Source organism: Polypterus senegalus, chromosome 4 (assembly GCF_016835505.1).
Source record: "Polypterus senegalus isolate Bchr_013 chromosome 4, ASM1683550v1, whole genome shotgun sequence".
In the NCBI taxonomy this organism is placed as follows: Eukaryota; Metazoa; Chordata; class Cladistia; order Polypteriformes; family Polypteridae; genus Polypterus; species Polypterus senegalus.
Window position 1 is genome coordinate 52,001,644 of NC_053157.1, and position 21,302 is coordinate 52,022,945.

A 21,302-nucleotide genomic window follows, 5' to 3' on the forward strand; every position below is an offset into this window, starting at 1 on the left:
CCCGATGATTTGACTGTCAGTCTCCCCTGTTGTATAAATACTGTGCAAAGTATGATTCCTAAATGTGTATTGCTTCTATTAAAAAATGTTTCAAACAAAAAAAAGTACTTGTTAACTTATTGATGAATTATTAAAAATGACTTGCATCAAGTGAGTACATGCAGTGGTCCTATGTACCTGAGACAATGTGAAAACGTAAAAATTAATGTGCATGTAAATATGAGGGGGGCCCAAGAATGCGGTTAAAAGCACAGGAGTTGAGTAAAGTTATCGACATATCAAACGTCAAGACGATAATGATCGTGTTTTTGGACTTGTTAACAAAATGATAATCAGCAACTGAGGTGTCTGTGGGAAAGCATCAGGTCAGCACACCTGCACACACACAGTGTTATCAATCAAAGAGTTTCGAACCAAAAACAATATGGTTGTTGTTTTGCATGTCCTCTGTTCACCAAATCTCATTCCATGTGACTTTTTTTGTTCTGGAAATTAAGGGCAGACAATTTGCTACCATGTTAGAAATCCAGGAAAAAAATTGCAGGAGGAGCTAACAAAAGATGAGTACAGGAACAGTTTCCAGGAATGTAAGAAGCACTGAAACGAGGGTGTATTTTGATGGTGACTAAAGTGGAATAGCTGTAAGTTGTACAACAGAAGGTTTTTTTTTTAACGATTCTGGGTATAACCTCATAAGTCTTCTCTTTTATGTTAATTACTGCACAGAGCTGAGGTGTGAACCAAATGTGTATTATACAATAAATATGACATGCAATTAATAAAATCGTGTAGCCTAGCAATGTGTTTATGTGTATCATTTTTTACATTTTTATTACATAAATGTAATGAACAGTTATTTGCAATACATAAAGAACCATCTGTTTCACTAACGTATAGTATGGTATAAAGGTATGATAATAAAGAATAAAAATGACATTAACATAACAGTGTTGTGGTAGCAAAATGGACAAGTGCTTTATGCTAACATCTCACCGTTTCAGCATTCTAGGTTCTCATTACTGTCTCTCCCAAGTTTTCACATTCTCTGTATCTTTGTGAGTTTTCTCTGGATAGTCCAAGTTTATTCCACAGATATACAATATTATTAGGATAATTACTACCTCTAATCAAGGCTAATGTAAACGTGAGTGTGGCTGTGCATGCATGAGTGGGCCATACTTTCCATTGCCTTGCACCCAATGCTGACAGGATGGGCCCTGACTCATCATGACCCTAAATTGGATTCAGCAGGCACATACTGTAACACTGTCATTTGTTCTTTCCTATATATTGCCCAGCTTTATTTTTGCTTTTTTTACCTTAACATAAAATGTTCTTTCTATCTTCTTATCCTCCTTGTTTTTGGAAAGCCATCTCTCACACTGGAATAAATATGTCTCTTCTGTGTCGACATCTAGGATCTCCACTTTCTCTAAGTACCAGTCAGCATTCATCATGGTGTTATCGTGACGGATCTTTATCTTGAAAACTTGACCAAGATCCACAGCTTCAATTGTGAATTTATCAACCTAAAAAGAAAGGATTTTATGTCAGCATCACATCTAGAAATAGTATAAATACTAAGAATAGTCTATAGCATGAAATAAACTATTTGGAAAAATCATTGTGTTGTTTGTCATTATATTCAATTTACAATTTGTTAATAATTTACAATTTTGTTGATTACAATCTTTTAATATTTTTCATGACTTAGAAAAATCTCAGAAGATTTTATTATATGTTTATAAGTAACAGTAAAACACAACAGGATCGGATTTAAAAAAAAATATTTTCCCTGATGAAGACATCAGCTAATACATTGTAAATCGCAAATGTTTGGCAATTCTGTGTGGCCATCATGCCTTGTGGATGCTGTGGTGTTATGGGTCCACAGCTCACTGAGCAATGGCCATTTTTAATCACCGCACCCGAGGCGGCTTCGTGAGGCGATGTTATGTAGCGAGCCGCGGGGCAGTCGTCGATGTGGGCATTTCTCACCGTGTGCACAGGTGAGGAACTGCCCACATTCGTGATTGCTCCCGTGGCTAATGCTACAGCTGTGATGGCCCCTCACGTTATAAAAAAGAAGTGCAATTGGTTGAAGGGGGGTAAAAAAAAAAAAATAAATAAATGATCGGAGAGAAAAAGAAAAAGGAAAGAAAGGAAAAGAGGACGAAGGTTACAGGGAGCGAGGAAGCAGGCGGTGCGTGCGTGTGTTGAGCGCGCGATCGAGGGCAGCTGTAAGGAAGCTGGGTGTTAGGCCAACAGCCAGGCGTTTGAGTTGATGTTGCTCCCGCTGAGTGACCAGGTAGCGGGAGTGCCTAGAGAAAAGCGACGAGCCGCAGAAGGCGCGAAGTCGGGAGGCTTGGTGGTGGAGTCTCCAATGTGTGCGTCCTGGTCATTGGTGGACATCAAGTCTCGGGGACTGGGATGAGAGCCAAACCGAAGCCAGGGATCGGGAGGTCTCCAGTCTCGCGAAAGTGTAAGAGGAGGGCAGCTGCAGAGCGTCTTGCCTGCTGCTTGGCCCAAACGGGATAAGCAGGTGAGACGCTAACAGAAACGTTACACCGGATTTGTTGTTTTAAAGAACTGCTTCCTAGAGAAGATTTTACCTCTCGTTTTAAAGGATTGTTTTTTCCAATGGTTTTAACCTCCACTTTTCATCTTAAAGTATTTATTTATTGAAGAACTGCACTTTATGAACACTGTTTTTTGTTGACTGTTTTTAATAAAAGCACTGTTGCACTTTCAACCATCCCCTTGCTCAGATGCTCAATTTGCCTCCATTGACTAGCTCACTCGGTTTCATTATCGACGGTGTTGGGTTCAAGGATTCCCAAACAGCCATGGGAACGTGGAGCCAGAACCCACATCGTCACAGATGCATTACTTGTCATATCTGCATATGCTGTTGAGTGGACAATCACTGAAATTACAACAAAATCTGAAGATCCAGGTATCTTTTATCATTCATGACCTCAAGGTCGTATGCTGCACAGCTGTCACTTTGGGATTCTGAACTGGTATCTATGAGAGCATGTCAATTACACAGAGACCGTGTAAATACTGGGGCAGCATAATATGGATTTTAAAAGTGTCTTTATCATTTAAATTAAAATCGTATTTATGAAAAGCAATTTAAATTTCTAATTAGCAGAACTATGTGCCTCTCCTACACAAAGAGGTAAAAAGGCCAAAAGTCGAGTCGACATGCCAGTCAGGTTTATTCTTCAATCAGTTCTTCTTATGATACATGGAGGTAAACTGTACTCGGGCCTTGCAGAATTTAGAATAATGTCTGAGCCTTTTCCATTTTATCTGTATATAACATAATGTCAGCTTTACTCAGTAGGATATGTTTCCCAAGGCTTATCTGAGGTATGTAATCTGAGCAATTTAAATTTATGAGTCATCTATGTGACAAAAGAATATGATTTTGTGACAATTTTCTGGCTCATTTATTTATTTATGGAAGTGAAATGTGTAACACTTCACACTGCTTCTCTACTTGGGAGATTCATCTAATGGCCTTTTTCAGTAGAAGATAAACATAGAGAGACAAGGCCACTACAGACAAGCAGACAGAAGAAAGAAGGAGCCATAGTATAAGCAATCTTGCACTTCCGGTTTTTAAGGATCAAAAGAGTACCTTATAGCAAAGTCAAAAAGTGCTACGTGAAAGTCAGCCTCAAATCCATCAAGGAAAATGTGGTCATCAAGTGAGCCCTTTAAACAGCATGGGGAGTGACGTTCCTGGCAGCAACAGATGTCAGAGAAAATGTCTACTGAAGGTTATAGAAAGGATTAAGGCCTGTTTTAGAGTGTGGGCTGGGTGTTAGTGAGATTTCTCAAAACAGAGTGCAGTTCCTGGCAAATCCTTTTGGGCAGATAATAATTTGGAGTGGCCGAGATCAAAAAGGGTTTTTCTTTAAGTTTAAAACAAAAAAGATAGTCATGGATGTTACCAAAGGTCAAAACACAAATGTTGCTTTGATTGTACAGCAAAGGTATAAGGTGAAAGCCAAAGTCAAATTTGAAAACAAATTAAAAAAAGTTCTCTGTTAGTCTCTCTCAAGGTCTTTTCTTTGAACGATTTGATGCAATGCTTTGAAAATCATGGCACTATCTTTTATATCATGGTTGCCATGATGTCATAGGAGACGCGCATCACGTGCCAAGCAATCATGAAGCATCATAGTGACCCAAAGTACAAAAAATGGTGACAAGCTGACATCACCAAAATAATGAAAAAAAATGATATATCACAGTGGCGCAGTGGGTAGTGCTGCTGCTTCCCGGGTCCTCCATGCATGGAGTTTACATGTTCTCCCCGTGTCTGCGTGGGTTTCCTCCCACAGTCCAAAGACATGCAGGTTAGGTGCATTGGCGATTCTAAATTGTCCCAAGTGTGTGCTTGGTATGGGGTGTGTGTGTGCACCCTGCAGTAGGATGGCACCCTGCCCGGGGTTTGGTTCCTGCGTTGAACACCCTGTGTTGGCTGGGGGTGATTCCAACAAACCCCTGTGACCCTGTAGTTAGGATATAGCAGGTTGGATGATGGATGGATGATATATCACAACATAAAAAGACTTCTGCTGGATATCAATTTAAATATTTTGTGAACTATTTTAAAATAAACTTTAGGCCTTACCATTTGACTTACAATAATTAATTTCTCATAAAAATAGGAATACACATGTATAAACACAAAAAGTACAACAGATATTTATGAGTGAGATTATTGTGTTTGCTTAAGGTTAATGATTTTAATAATAATTAAATTATATAGCACAATAAGTACAGTACATTGAATGCAGTGCAATGTGCATGAAAAAATGTAATACCTAGTATCCTTAAAGATAAAAAAGAGATAATAACAGAATGCCAAAATGGGAAAAGCTAGATCCTATGACTGGAAATTTACTTTGCCTGTGTGTTCTCACCTACTTGCAACAAATGGGACTAAAACCCTCCATAACGTCACAGTACGCAACTTCTGCTTGCCGAGTATGTCAGACTTGATGCTGTTCTCGTCACCATGTTATTTCACATGATTAAAAATCACTGAGCATGTCAAATGCAGTACCTGGGTGCCAACTTTCCAGCACAGTTGTGCCCCTTTTCGTGACAGCCAATAACATGCTGCCAGTTCTGTATGATGGGTTAACAGGTACGGCGAGTGTAGTCGCATTCTCTGCCCTATTTTTTTAATTCTCTCGTGGTACATAAAACCCGAGACATCAGACAGATGAGGCATACCTTATTCTATTGTACTTCTGGCTGACCGTTCATTGCTAGTCAGCCCTGAAGCACACAGAGCCTGCTCCTACAACTAAAGACAAATTCAGGTGAGTTACAAACTAGCTAGAGTGAGTCAATAAGTATGTAACATAACCCAACTGGCCTTCATAGGAGTGCCATCGACGGCCACCGACTCGCTAAGTCATTGTAAACAAAGGCTACAACTGAAACTTACTGGAAAAGTCATCTAATGTGACATGGCCTTAACTGGGACACTCCAAAACAAAAGGCCATAATGATTCAGGCCAGACTCTACCTAGTGGGAATGTGGGATTTGGGTGGGAAGAGAGAGAAATAACTTGAAGGACTACATTTACTATGACTTGCAGCAATGAACTTGCCAAACTGATTGCCAGCAGTTAGCTGTCATTGATTCACTTTTAAAGAAAGTAAAAGAGATTCTGGATGCTTCCCCAAACCTTTTTATGTTGGTTTGAAAATTTTTAGACAAGAGATTGGTGTTATTAAAATTCAGTCATTTGCCAGACACACAATACATGGCACTGCATACAATAAATCTTCGTGTGTTTATTACCATCACTTTTAAATGTCCCCACAGCCCATGGCCAGGAGAGCCTTAACTCAGCTAACAATTAACTGATCCGTTATACCTTGCATAGTGATTACTATAACAACATACTTTATAAAGTAGTATTTCATGTTTTACTGAGCGATTAAAGGAACTCCCTTGCAATGAAAAGGACTGAATAGTCACTCAGAATAATGCAATGAAGGCTCAGTTTTGTTGTTTCTTAGTGAATGTGGAGTGACTACTAGGATCAGAGTTTATGTTCCAGAGGAAGAGTGTGCTTATGGTGGTGTAGTAGTGACTAGGTCTGAGTTTGGGCATAACAGAAGATATTAACAGTATTATAAAAACAATTTTAAAGTGCAACAAACATGTACGAGTTAAACATGGGTACAAATTGAACAAGTCATATTAAAATTAAGGGTGCTGGGGACAAGAGCCAAGTCTTGAGTGAGATCAAAATGAAGCAACTATTGAGGCAAACGCACTACACAAAAGCAGATCTGTGACCTGATGGGGCTTCAGTAAATGACTTGGTCTCATCATCCCATTCTCGATGCTCTTACTATCAAGTACAAACTGTTGCACACATTTCTGGCAGTAGTTGCTAGTCAGATAAATATGGTCTGCCTCAAATGGCAGCTGATAAGCAAGACAACTGCAAGCTAATCTCAATGTGCACTTTTTAAATGAACGCTCTGCTTCTCACAGCTAGTCATAATTAATTCATGATTTTTAAATTAAAGTTCTGGATAGAAAGTGCTGTTCCTTTTAACAAGATTTCCTGTAGACAGTAGTAATATTTTGTACATGTTATAAAGCAACACAATACACAATCCACTTCAGTGTCTTGCTCAATTATTTGAGTTACTAAAGAATTAGTATTGTTAAATAATGCTGTAATCCATCTAACACAACATCATTTTATTAAATACTATTTCCATTTAAAGAGCCCATGGAACAAGAAGCAACCATCCACAGGGCACTCGCTCTCAGTCACACCCATGTTTAGTTATGTGCGGCCAATTTTGAGCCTTTGGTTTACCTAACATACACAACATCTCTGGGAAGGCAGAATAAGCAAGATTTTACACTGAAATCTCACAGATGTGAGAGGAATGTGCAAACTCTACACAGAAAACAGCACAGCTTATGGATGAACTCAGGACCCAAGCCATTAATCCAACAAAGAAATTTTATTTAATTATTATCAACATTGAATAATCATTTTCACACCAGCATTTATTATTTTTTATATATTACCAACATATGCAGACCCTATACTTTCTATGGCAGTAGCGAGTACAGGACAGTAAGCCATGCCCTGCAACCGTGAACCTTTGCAGATGATTTATGGAAAACAGAAAAGGCAAAGAATGTAAAAGACGACACCACACACACACATAAACATACAATCTGTACTAGAAACTGGTAAAGTGAGAGTCTAACACAGGGATGTCAAACTCCAGTCTTGAAGGGCCGCAGTGGCTGCAGGTTTTCATTCTAACCATCTTCTTAATTAGTGACCAGTTTTTGCTGCTAATTACTTCTTTTAATTAACTTCACTCAGGCCCTTTAATTGTTTCTTTTTCCTTAATTAGCAGCCAAACAATAATGTGACACAAAACAAGCTGCCACATCACACAATATCTGAAAATAAAGAAAGGTGAAGGTCTCAGTAATGTTGATCTCTCAACTCACCAAAACACTTTGACGATGTTCTTTGAAAAACAGAAAATCAAAAGTTTTGGAAATGTCAGCTGTGGCAGAACGAGAGCAACAACAAGTCATGGAATTAAATAACGAGTTTAATTAACAGCAAGAATTGGCTTCTCATTAAGAAACTGGTTGGAGTTTGAAGCCCCAGTTTAGTTGGTCATCTGTTGGCTCGTTTCACGTCTCATTTCTGTTTGGCTGCATTTTAATGAGGAAACGAATTAATTCAGATGACTGAATCCTTCTAACAGGGCTATTAAAATGTGAATTAGCAGTGAAAACAGGTCACTGATTAAGAAAAGGGTTAGAATGAAAACCTGCAGCCGCTGCGGCCCTCCAGGCCTGGAGTTTGACACCAGTGGTCTAACAGATTTGTATAATTCTGTAGTTTCTGAGCATGATATGCAATATAGCATTTTGTGCTGTTCTCACCATCTTTATAGACCAGGATGTAAATCCAGGAAGCAATTAATGTCTGGATGAAGTTTTAACACTTTCCTTTTGTCCGACATGGTTTTCACTGGGTATTCCAGCATACTCTGTCTGACATTCCATAAATGCTGGTTACACTGAATGAAGACACCAAATAGGCCTGTTGTCACTGAGTGTCTCTTTACGCCTAAGGGTGGACTGAAATTCTGTCTTGTGCCTAATGTGGTCAGGAGGGGCTTTTGGCACTCAATGACACTTGAATTAGGGTTAGGTTAGGGTTTGAAAACGTAGAATGGATGGATGTTTACAAACATGCTGGATGTTGATCCAAGAAAATAGATACTCTTTATACTGAATGAGTACATTTTACAAAAAACTAAATTATATGAACATGGATAGAAATGTAGAATGTTAACTTAGAGTTACATTCAGAAACAGGTAGGTAAATATATGCTTAATGACTTCCTTAATAATTTTACATTCATAACTTTGAGTCACAGGTTCAATATGCAGTTTTAAATTATAAATAACAACAATCTTTATCAGACAGCATGATGGAACTGTATACTGTATACTGCATCACTGCTCCAGAAATGTGTGACCTTCTGTGAGGAGTCTGTATCATCTACTCAGGTCAGGCACTTTGGTCCCTTCACACATCAAAAAGTTGAGGATGCAAGGATAACTGGCAGCTTCACATTTGCTCGGCATTAGTAACTATGGGTGTAAGTGAGAGTGTACCCTGCTATGGATTGGTGTTGTTATCCAGGGTTGTTTCTGGCATTCTGAAGCTATATGACAAGCTTTGACTCTTAGCATCCTTGTAAAAAACAGACTTCAGAAAGAAAATAGATGAGTGGAGTATTCTTGACCTTTATGTGGAAACAAAACATTGTGAAAAAGTAGACAATCCTCGAAAATAGTCCCTGAAATAGTTTACAAAATAATGTCTTGAAGCTTACCTGGCCACGCTCAAACTTATTTGTGTTTGTCTCAGACTTGCTGAGCTTTCTCTCTCCTGTGTCTCCTAGATCTCCAAAGATGATAAGGAATACATTGGCATCAGTTCCCGCTCCATAGACATCCCCCGTGTACACGGACACTTTGTAAGTATGAGCTTAAAGAGAAAATAAAAACAAAAAAAAAAAAATCTTTACAATCAACTTGGTTTTTGAATCTTGGTGCTTGTATGTAAGAAACATACACAATAATTAGCTTTATCAGACCAAATGTTACGCATGAATGCTTGAGGATCTCCTAAAGAGCTCAGGCAATCCCAACATTACTGCTGTTAGGCAGGAGGGGGTGCTGCCACTAACCATAACTGGCTTCCTCTACAACACAGAGCCATTACCAGGAAACAATGCCTGACCCCACAATGCATTGGCAACAAAGCCTGACCCCGCCCCCTCCATGCATTGGCAACAAAGCCTGACCCCGCCCCCACCATGCATTGGAGGCACCACCCCTGCCGGGAGAAAGAAAATATAAACAGGGCAATTATAGATCATAGTCGTCACGGAGCTCTTCTCATAGACACTTATTGAATTGCATGTGAGAAGTGTACTACTTTTTTTTGGCTTTGTTCAAAATTAAACGGGCAAATTGCTGGTTTGGCACCAATCAATTCTTATTCTCAGCCATTCCTTTGGTTCACAATATTATAGATAAAATAAGAAAATGACAAACATTTAACATTGGCAGCTTAATAACAGATGATCATATCTATGCTCTTTGGTTTTGGAAATAATCACAATTTGAAATGTTATAGTTGTGTTACAGCACACAATGCCAATCAATATTCAGTACAACTATATAAAAAAGATTCAACTGAATACTTCTGATATTCTGAAATGTCAGTTTCTGCTTTACATAAATGGTGCGTTTGCAGCAGCCAAGAAGTCATTTGGTCTAGATTTTTAATTTGCTAATCACAATCATAAATATAATGACCTTTGCTAACAGTCTGGAGTTTTAACCATGAGTTTTATAAAAATGAATGGGCTTAACTGAGAAAGGGAAGCAATCAATATTTTGCAATTTGCCAAATATAAAAGAAAACTAAGCTTATTACATGAAGCAGAACCTCCAAGTGAAGCTTCACTGTACATCATTAAGAGCAGATGCTGGATTACTGTTATTCAGTATTCCATTTAAAATAATGCTGTTATTAAAACATTATTATAACAACACTCTCCATCAGTGTTCTTCCATTCTACATATACAAAGTAGATACACATGGCCAAATTTTAATAACCTTGGAAAAGTATTCTTTTAAAAACTGATACATTCTATACAAATATTCATAATTAATAGAAAATGGTAATTAATCTGTGATAAGCCATCTATTTTAATGTTGTAAGTATTTAATACAGTTAGTCAGATTCAGACATGTCACTCTATTAGAATAAAAAAATCCTGGGACGAGATGAGATTTTTTCAGAGAGACACTTTCACCTCCTGCGAGATGAGACTTTGTGCCAAGAGATTTAAACATGCCCGGGGCCGGAAATAAAAGACAAAGAGTAGATGACAAAGTAGAACGTCGTTAAGAATTCAAAAGCGTCGGCGCGGTACACATGCAGATCAGACATCACAAACGTTTGTAGTAGTGCCTTTTATTACTACAAATGTTTGTCATATGTCAATTTTTAGGATGACAAGTGCAATGCATGTTATTACTACATGCATTACAAAGCACATTCGAACAGATGGTGCACTGCAAATGTCATTGCTGAAGTCGTTGTACGTAAGTTGATCACTTAGATTTCAACCTGTCTGAGATGTGTAGTACAGTATAAAAGCTCCTTCATGAGCTTAAACATCTGCAAGAGATGTTATACTGGCTTTCTTGTTTTGAGAAAACAACTAACTGCAGGAAGGTCTCTTAAAATGTTATACTAATTGGGTGTTCTGAAGTTCAAAGGAATGAAAAAACTCAAATATCAAACTTTGTATAAAGTTGTCATTGTCATGAAAAATACTTGCCATCGTTCTCAATTGAATACATTTCTTAAGCTGATTATTATTAAACAGGTACTACTTTATACATTTTTCCTTAAAAAAGTCTATTTGAACAGAGAACTTGGTCACCATGGTTTAAGCTAACAAAATATTATATTACAGTGACAGATTATAAATTCACACTGAAGAGGAACAATAGTATTATCCTGGGCCAAAGGAAATCTCTCACTTGCTCAGCATGCTAAGCCACATGTTTTCATCTCAGCAACAAGGCTGGAAAGTAAATCTCCACGGTATATTTGGTTAGAGTTTCAGAAGGGTACAACCTGCCATGGACATGGTGCAAACAATTTTATTGTACAGCACATTTACGAAATAAACACATTTCTTAAAGTGTTTCATGTCAATATAGAGCTCGACGTGTACATGGTATGGGCTGGATGGTGGCGCAGTGTGTAGCGCTGCTACCTCGCAGTAAGGAGACCTGGGTTCGCTTCCCGGGTCCTCCCTGTGTGGAGTTTGCATGTTCTCCCCGTGTCTGCGTGGGTTTCCTACCACAGTCCAAAGACATGCAGGTTAGGTGCATTGGCGATTCTAAATAGTCACTAGTGTGTGCTTGGTGTGTGTATGTGCGACCTGCAGTGGGCTGGTGCCCTGCCCATGGTTTGTTTCCTGCCTTGTTCCCTGTGTTGGCTGGGATTGGCTCCAGCCGACCCTCATGACCCTGTAGTTAGGATATAGCAGGTTGGATAATAGATGGATGTAAATGGTATAGTACATACTTTCCAGTGCGTCTTCTACGATGCTCTCTGTTCGTTTCAAACTACCATCTCTCATGAGTTTCTCCTGGATGATTTCTGATGGCACAAGTTCCCTCACTGTTTGCCCGTCATCTTCTGATTTGGCTAGCCAACGCTCACAGGGAAATATAACAGTTTCAGATCCCTTGGAAATTAAAACAAGAATAAAACATTAGAAGTTTACTCATAAAATCCTAGGGCATTAACAGATCTCAAACTTGCATTAGATGATCTTATGACAGTTTACTTAATATCTTCATGATAACTGGAATGCCTTTGTTGACGGTGTTTTAATGGTTATCATGAAGCTCTTCTCTTCTTCAACACAGTGAAATCTAGGCTGGTAACACCAGTTATTTGTTCTGTCTTGTGAAAATTTACATCTGTTACTACTAAACAAAGCACTATACAAAAAAAGAGTTGTGCATTGTACAAATCAAGTGAAATTATATTACATGTGAAAATTATAAAATAACATAATTGCAAATAGTATTATTTTTATAGGTTCCTAAATCAATAAGAAAAAGTCTAATCCTCTAAATTTGGGTTAATTTAATACCTTTCCTACATTTGGCCTAAAGTATAACTGTAATCATACAATATTGAGTATGGTAACAGCCAGGAAAAGCAGGAAGAAACCCCTACAAGAAATGCCACATATTTGTCAGAAACATATTGTTTCATACTACAACATTTATCAGAATCAGCTTCATTTCTGAACCAGTCTTCTTTATACGTTTTCACTTTGTTATTTATATGGCAACCCACTTTGTATCTTAATGGTTCATACTGTTTCATTGTGAAGAATTAGAATTAAACTAATACAGAAGATCCTTAAAATGAATATAACCAAGCTACATCGCTTTAAGCACTTAGCATGGTAGTGTTATGTTCACCATTGCTACCTTAATGCTCCACTGACCAGTTTATGATTATTTGTGGCCTGGCATTGCTCTTATGAATTTACATATATTTTCCCCACATTTGTGTGGGTTTTCACTGTACATTCTGATTTCCTACCACATGTGAAAAACACCAGGCTTCCATTAAAAGGTGATGCCAAATTGGCTCTGCGTGAGTACTAAACTGGCACCTCTTCAGGGTTGACTCATCCTTTAAACGGCAGTAATATGCTTCATAATGGATTTATGAATGATGATAAAAAATCTTTTCAGTGATGACAGGTTTACATATTTCCTGAGGATCTTACTCCGTTGGGCCCCATCACCTGAATTGGCTTTCTCCTGAGTATGACAGGCAGGTCCACCAACTTGCAGGGAAAACTCAGGGGTTGGTAGCAGGATTGGCACTCCAGCCAATATAAATAAACTCACACTGTCCCAGTGAGGTGTCACCTGCTGCACTTGGGTCCCAATCTGGGTGGTTTGCTGTGTGGTGAGTACGGCAATGCGCTATAATCTCATCTGGTTTTAATTTATTTTAATTTATAGCACAAAGCTCTATTTTTGACTTCTGAATTCTTGGAAAACTGACCAATAACACCAATAATAAAGAATACATTACATCAGATACAAATCATCAATGATTATACGGTTTTGATGTTACAAAGAAAAAGTAAAATACATTAAAAAAAAATCTAATAATGTAAAATTAAAAAAATCAAAGATATGCTTAATATTGCAGATAATAAAATAGAATCAGAAACTATGCACACAACATGCCATTTTGATTATACAGGCTATTAAATGTCTAACTTGTATACCTAAGCAACTTGTAATATTTTTATAGCTTTACTATTGATAAATATCAAGTGTGATCTGTATACATAAAGCAGTGTCCACAAATCCAAATGCTAAACTTTCAAAATCCAACACACAGAAGCCAAAGCCAAATTGAGAAGCAATCCAGGACAAGACGTCTGTATATGAGTGCACTGATTTATTTTCAAACATTAATATTCTTCAAAAACACCAACCATGTATTATTTTTTAAACAAATAATGAATTATATTGCACAAGAAAACATATGTACTATTTGAACCTGCTTTAATGTTACAGTTTGTTTATTTAAGTATACTTTAGTGTAATATAGAGAGTGAGTTAAAGTTAAGGCGAGAGGAAACAATAGCATTCAGAGAATAGACTCAGAGAACTACACTCACTTTTATTAAAGACATTTAGTAACCTGGCTCCTCAAAAAGTGAACCTGAATTAAATTCCACAAGTAGAACCACAGCAATAAGTTCCTGCCTTGCATTCCTTTTATGCAAAAAAATGTTCTCACTCTTCCATATGTTAACGTGTGAATGTCAGAGGAGCTGCTCATTGATGTGCAGGCTTTTATCTGGGATGCTTGGTTAATTATATACGGTGTCTGTAATCCACTGTACAGGCTTGTGCTTGAAAGCTCTTGATAAGGAACGAGCACAGGCATCTATGCCAAGAATCTACAGGGAATGTCAAAAGACCTCAAAATGTTCACACACTGCCTGAGATTGGAAACATGGGTCACGTGCCATACGACGGTCTTGGTATGAAATCAGATGTGCTCTGCGATACCAACAAATGCAGTACGCCGTATTTACTGACAAGCTGGTGTGAGCTCACGCTAATTACCTTTAGTCTAACTAATCATCTATTATCCATCCTGCTATATCCTAACTATAGGGTCACAGGGGTCTGCTGGAGCCAATCCCAGCCAACACGGGGCACAAGGCAGGAAACAAACCCCGGGCAGGGCGCCAGCCCACCACAGTAGTCTATTCTAAAAATGTTAATTTAAAAATATCGATGTTTTCTGTGAGAATGTATGCTCATGTGGATAATCATAATTACAGTGTCTATTTATAATGTCTTTATCAAACTTCAAAATCCAGAAAAGGGCACAGACTACTAAAGGTGGTTTACATTAAACAATATAATGTAATAATGCAGTATGGAGTCGCAGTGGACAGAACTGCTGTCATACAGCTCCAGATAATCCCGTCCTAGGTAACGTCAAACCTCCATGTTCTCCTCTTGTCAGTTTCTTTCTTTCTTTCTTTCTTTCTTTCTTTCTTTCTTTCTTTCTTTCTTTCTTTCCCCTGTACTGTCTACTTGTGCTCCACCTTCCATTCTCTCTTAATCTCAATCAATCATCCAAAGTTGTAGGCCTCACTTCTCAAAAACAGGCATTAACAAAGACTGAAAAGATAAAGAGAAAATTAATTCTGGGCAATGCTGATGCTGCAGTGACAGGACACCCGTAAATCATAAATCTTAATTTAGTCATATTAAAATTTTATATAACTTACCTTTGAACCAAGTGACTGTACTATTTTCTTTTGAAAGAAGAGGTAAAGATAATGTGCATTTATGAAAGTGTCTTTATGCTAAATGTGACATTCACAAGTCACTAAAGGTCATTTGATGCGCTCTGTTCTGCTGCTGCCCTGTCTATAGTATACAGAACCGACTACTACACGAGTGGAGGGTCATTTGATGAACAGTGAGAGGAAAAACACAGTTATAGCTGACTGAAGTGACAAATTTGACACCTACATCTGATTCTTTTTAGGCATAATTATTTTTTCACTTGGCAGCATAAGTGCCCATATTTTTCATTGATTTTCATTAGTTGCTAAAACTCCTTTTTTAGATGTAAATGTATTTTTCTTTTTCTTTTTTTACATATCCATTTACTTGAAAAATTACATTAACTGGAAAGTCTCAGTTGACCTGATATGAATGAGTCGGTGTGTATAATATTGTGCCACAATGCTGCCAGGTTGGGCTCCGGCCCCCCATTAACCAAATTTGAAATCAAAAAGTAAATCTAATTTGACCTTGGATTCAACTAAACTAATGTCAGAGTACTGTGCTGTGCGTATTCAAACTACCCATAAGCCATTGCGAACATGCTGTGTTGTGACGTGTGTTTCTATCCATTGTGGTTACCTCTTAATTTTCAGATTGCCTTTTCACTTTGATTTTCCTTGTATATGTGTGTGTCTGTGTTAACAAATAATCTGTGTGATTTGCAAATCACAATTTCTGAAAATACTTTTATATAACTCATTGAGCTAATATTAATCAAATGAACATTTCCACATCACTATACCACTGTGATTCTGAACTAGAATATGTGGGCTCAGAAAACAGACCAGAGCTTAGACGGGCAGCATCTTCTGTAAGGTAAGACAGGGCACCAGTCCACTGCATGGCCCACTGATGCTCACAAGTACTGCATACTCACACTGACACAGAGCCACGGTGGAATCAGTAATTAACCCAACCTGCATGTATTTGGTGAGAAAAATCTTATGGACGCTGACAGAACACACAAATGCCACAGATGAACAAAATGATTTGAAGTCACTGGAGTCGCCATTCAACCACCATGGTGCCTTTGGATGGATTTCAGTTATCTCATTTTTTATCTTAGTTATATTTTATGATATGTTATATTTATTTATATTTTAAGATATGGTAGGGAAAACACATATGAATTATAATATTCTTAGATCAATCCAATTTGGAGTTGCAGGAGATGACTGCCAGTCTCATCATTACTACGGGCAAAGAAGTAAAAAGCCTAAGACAGGGAGACATTCTGTAGTAGAGCCCACTCACACTCACACTCACACTCACACTCACATTCACACTCACACACATAATTTCACAGTCTTAGTAATCAGTTATTAAAATGTATCAACATTGCATGAAAAATAAAAATATGCTTTTTTCAAGTACTAAAAAATCGTTGAACAACTAACGGTATAACTGCTTCATTATGGTCGTCACCTCATTATATTTTATTATAATGAAATTTACTTATCATTGATAAGCTCAGATCACAATGTACATTTACAAATATAATCACAAAATCACAATGCTGATTAATAAAAACACCTTTAAATACAACACATACATTCAAATACACATATACAGTAGATCTTATATATAAACATGAGAGCACATCAGAAAAACAAAACTTCCGAGGAGAGAGAAACTCGCTTAGCCGCTGATAGACAAGGGGGGCAAGCACCTCCGCAAAACAAAACCGACGACTCTGTGTTTCAATTTTTTTTCTGATGATTTCAATAGTTTCTAGGAACCCAGACTTTTTAGAGCACAGGCATACACAGGTAGTACTATATTTTGACAGAAGGTAACTTTCGTGGCAGATCTAAGCACCCAAAATAACATAAAGGACAGCAAAAGCAAACAAAATGTGACCTTTATTACCACAAAAAATGACAGGAAGGGTTAAGCACATGGGAGAACATAAAGTAACAAAGCAGCTTTGGATCTGACAGGACTTGGATTCCTGTCCACCAATTACAATAACTCATCCATCTGGCCACTGACCAAATATTTAACTGCATTTCCCTTATCACCACTCTTGTCTCTCTCAATCATGGCCTATCTTAAAACTTCCAGTTTGTCTCTAGAAACTGGTTCTGGATCTGAGACAGCCTAAATAATATCTGGGGGTCAGCCCTTAGACTCAAAACTTTGGCCTCCCTGGAGGACCCTGGTGGACCTGCACTCTTAAGCCTTATGTTGTCCTTAAGAGGTCAGATCTGTCAGGCAATGTCTCAGCTGTTTATTATTTTACAGAAAGGAAACAGTTCTCAGTTACCCAAGCTAGTAGCCACACGTTGCCCTTGTCCACTAAGGTTTTGTACTATCTTGTCTGGTTTATGAAATCTCTCTGTGTTTTAGGAGAGACAGCTGGACACCACTAGTGTCAAGCTGGGCAACATACACTTCAGGTTTTTCTCAGGAAGGACACTTCTCAGGAGTGTGGTGATGACCCTGCCTCTAGTCCCTTTTGGGATTCCAGCACACAAATAGTGTACTGATCCTGTCAGGCTCCTGGGCTATCGGGATATCAGTGTGGCTTCTCTCACTTTTCACTGGAGGTTTCCTATCGGACTTGTGGCTGCCCTATTGAAATGAGGAGTTGAGGGGACATTTTGTGTAGAACATTTTGACGTCACTTTCAAAATCAAAATGGTTACCTACGAAATATTATCAAATTCTGAAGCCTTTCCAGTTGAAAAGCCTTCTGAGTAAACACAAAATATTTCAGCCAGGTTAAAGTGTCTAAGATCTAACTTCTAAGCCACATCAGCTCACATTGCTGTAATTGAGGCACAGTCCACTGACTAGATGGTATATTAACAATGCGAGGACTGCCAGGGAGAGATCTAAATATTTGAAACTCCATTCATACACAGTACATACTTTGCATATATGGCCCTTTTGACCCTCATGTTTCCATTTTTTGTCAGCTATGTGCTTAGGTGAAGGCCTTTCAAAAGACAGTTGTCTTAAGGACGTTTTCACGGTAGTTAAAAGTAATGTTCCCTGCATTTAAAACTGCAAGACTATGTACTTTCATGATGTCAAGGCAGATAATGAAAAAGACTGATTGCCATTTGGGAAGAAATGGGGATTCAGGGAAAAAAACAGATTAAAATAAAAAACAATAAACATGTTGTAAGAGAGACTATTACTAAAATTTGACATATAAGTGTGTGTGTATCTTGTGACAGACTCGCGCCCTGCTTAGTGTTTATTCCTGCCATGTGCCCAATGCTATCCGGGTGCAGCTTGCCCTACCTAAGACAGGGCATTAGATAATGTATGGATGGATGGAAGGAGAGGTCAGTTCAATGCAATCTCAATTATAATATTACAGCAATTTAAAAACATACAGGGGGAATTAGATTTTCTCATTTTACAGAGTAAAGTGCTACATCTATTTTTTTCAGATTTTTTTCTCAATTCAAAATCTAAACTGGGTAAGCATATCTATGGAAGTAGCAATACACAGCGGGTAAAGATCCTAGTAACACAGTAACAGGTGAGATATGAACATGGGAAAAGCAGCATATTAGGCACATTTTGCATTGCTGTCTAACAGAAGATCTCCATATCGACATTACTGCAGTTGACTCTGCCAATCTCTAATGACAGCTACTGACACAGGAGAAGGAGACTGGGAACATAGAGGGAGGCTCAGGCATGACATTACTCGAGGACAAAGTTTATGTAACTCAGCCAAGAGAAACAGGGAAACTGATGTTCTGATTTGATAAAATATGAATCTCCAAATCATCTGTTTCACTATATTTAATATCTTGCAACAAATAAAATGCATCTTTCTGCATTTGACAGCTTAATATTTGCACATTTAAATAAACCACAGCAAAAAATATATTTTCAGAAAATATATATATATTTACTTACATACGGTATATATATATATATATATATATATATATATATATATATATATATATATATATATATATATATATATATGTATTATATATAAGGGCAACCCATTGGCGTGGGTTCCTGGGAGCTTCCCTACATGAAGGTCCAAAATAACAGATTGATAGGGGAGGAACACAGATTGCACCTTACTCCGGCTGTCCCAGTTTGGATCTGCACAAGGTTGCTGGGAATTTTAGTTTGGGTTGCTAGCCTCATGGGTTGGGGACCTCCTGGGCTACTAGGGGAAGCTCTAGGGAGGATTCTCTTTTTTATTGAGGCTTTGCATGAGCCAAAAATACATATTTGCTGTACTCCGGGGCTTTTGTGTCCCAAGTAAGGGACGCTTAGAGACTGGAGATGAGAGGAGACAACGGTTCGCCTGGTGAGGAGAAAAGGGAGGTAATGAATTTGGTAAAGGAAGGTTGGGAGGTAGGAAGGAAGGAAGGAAGGAAGAAAGGAAGAAGGTGTTTCATTTGGTAATTGTTTCCGTTTGTGGCCGGGAACCCCTATAGTCTTCTACTTAGAAACAGAAGAGTACAGGTAGACTCAGCGTGTCAAAGCTTTTGTTAATTTGTTATACTTTTGTTGTTGTGTTTACTCCTGTTTACTCTCTCTTGAATGCTTTATTTACCAATAAGCAGTGTAAAAGCCAATGAGTTAATGTTCATTTTTCTTAGGTTTCTTTTGAGTGAAGATAAAATGTGTTGCTTTGCTTTGATGCATAGAAAACAAAAACAGACAACAGAAGGTTCTGCCAAATCCCCAAAAAGCTAACTTGTAAACGGAGCATCCCTGTTACCTTGCTATACTGTAAGTTAGATGTAAAACAGTAACATCAGTTCAGATTGATTGTTTTTAAATGGCAAGGTATAAGAGCATACAGTTTTCTGAATTTACTTAGCAACAGATATTACCATAGATTTACTGCCTACTCAGTTTAAATATCCTTTTTTTCTTTTGTGAGGTGTTGCCCAGACATTAAGTGTATTGAGTAACACTTCCATTTTGTCATTGTATTTCACTACTATTAGACTACTTTATTAATGATTTAGGAAGAAGCTTAATTATCTACACACAGTCTCATTAACTTTTTTCAGATTTATTACATTTTTGGCAGCTTCGGTCAAACACTTTACAAACTAGAATATTATACCCCACCCTCATGGGTGCAGTTTGTCTCTGATAGTACCACCTTCCCCTAACCCCCCACACATAATAGTCTGCCTCTGGTCACAACTTCCACTTTCTACTGTATGACAAATGCAGCTATCTGGCAGTCACCTTTGGCCCATACCAGTTGGGCACTGCCAGCAAGCAAGTTTGATAGACTGAATGGCCTGCTTTTGTTTGTCAAATGTCTCATGTTCTTAGTTCTATCTGCTGGTACATTTCAGCCTTGAACTTTATGCCTTCTGTGTCAGTGCCGTTTCCATTCTCTGTATTTCAATGTTACACTTTGGCCTCTGCTGTACTCTTAGCCTTGTGCTTTGCCTGTCAGCTTTGCTTTGCTTTGACTTTGACGCATCTACTTTTGATTATGTCACTTTGTCTTTATTTGTTAACATATATATTTTTTAACATATTAGTTATTTAAGTTTTATCCCAGGTGGTATTGTTCTATGTATGCTGAAAGTTACTGAGCTGGTCTAGCAGACAGTGGCACAATGGGCAATATTCTGTGCCAATGACTGGCATGCTGTACTATAAAACTGTAAATTATAAGCATGTGCAATTTGAATCACTTTGCACTTAGTAAATACATACAGTTTTTTTATTTACTTATAGATAATTCATCTTATACATGTATTTGTACCTAAGATTATTATCAGTCTTGTTAGATGTACAAGGGACATTCAAAAAGTTTCAGCATTTTTTCTAACTCTATTTTAAGAATTTCAAAAACAAATGACATCACTTTTCTACATAGTCACCTTTGTTTGCAATGTCATTTTCCCAGCGTTGAACCAACTTTTTAATGACCAATTACTACTCCTCCCGCCTTCACAGTTCCCAGTGAAAATATGAAAATGCGTATTTCTGAACATCCCTATTTTATTTGTGCCTTTTTTGTCTGCTGCTGTACCCATGAAATTTAATTTGGGATTAATAAAGTTTCTTTCATTCTTTCTTTCTTTCCCCTGTACTATCTCCTTGTGCTCCACCTTCCAGTCTCTCTTAATCTCAATCAATCACCCAAAGTTGTAGGCCTCACTTCTCAAAAACAGCCATTAACAAAGTATGACAAAGATGAAGAGAAAATGAATTCTGGGCAATGCTGATGCTGCAGTGACAGGACACAAGTAAATCATAAAATCTTAACTTATTTTATAA

General features: G+C 37.8%; 1 protein-coding gene across 1 annotated transcript in view; it reads right to left on the reverse strand.

Moving 5' to 3' along the window:
- Positions 1–21,302, reverse strand: part of LOC120527337 (lipoxygenase homology domain-containing protein 1-like) — a 247,802-nt gene that overhangs the window by 59,853 nt on the left and 166,647 nt on the right. The window contains exons 33-35 of the mRNA XM_039750623.1: positions 11,725–11,887; positions 8,941–9,095; positions 1,320–1,529 (exon numbers count right to left, since the gene is read on the reverse strand). Coding sequence (XP_039606557.1) covers positions 1,320–1,529; positions 8,941–9,095; positions 11,725–11,887 — 528 coding nt within the window. The remainder of the gene's footprint in view (positions 1–1,319; positions 1,530–8,940; positions 9,096–11,724; positions 11,888–21,302) is intronic.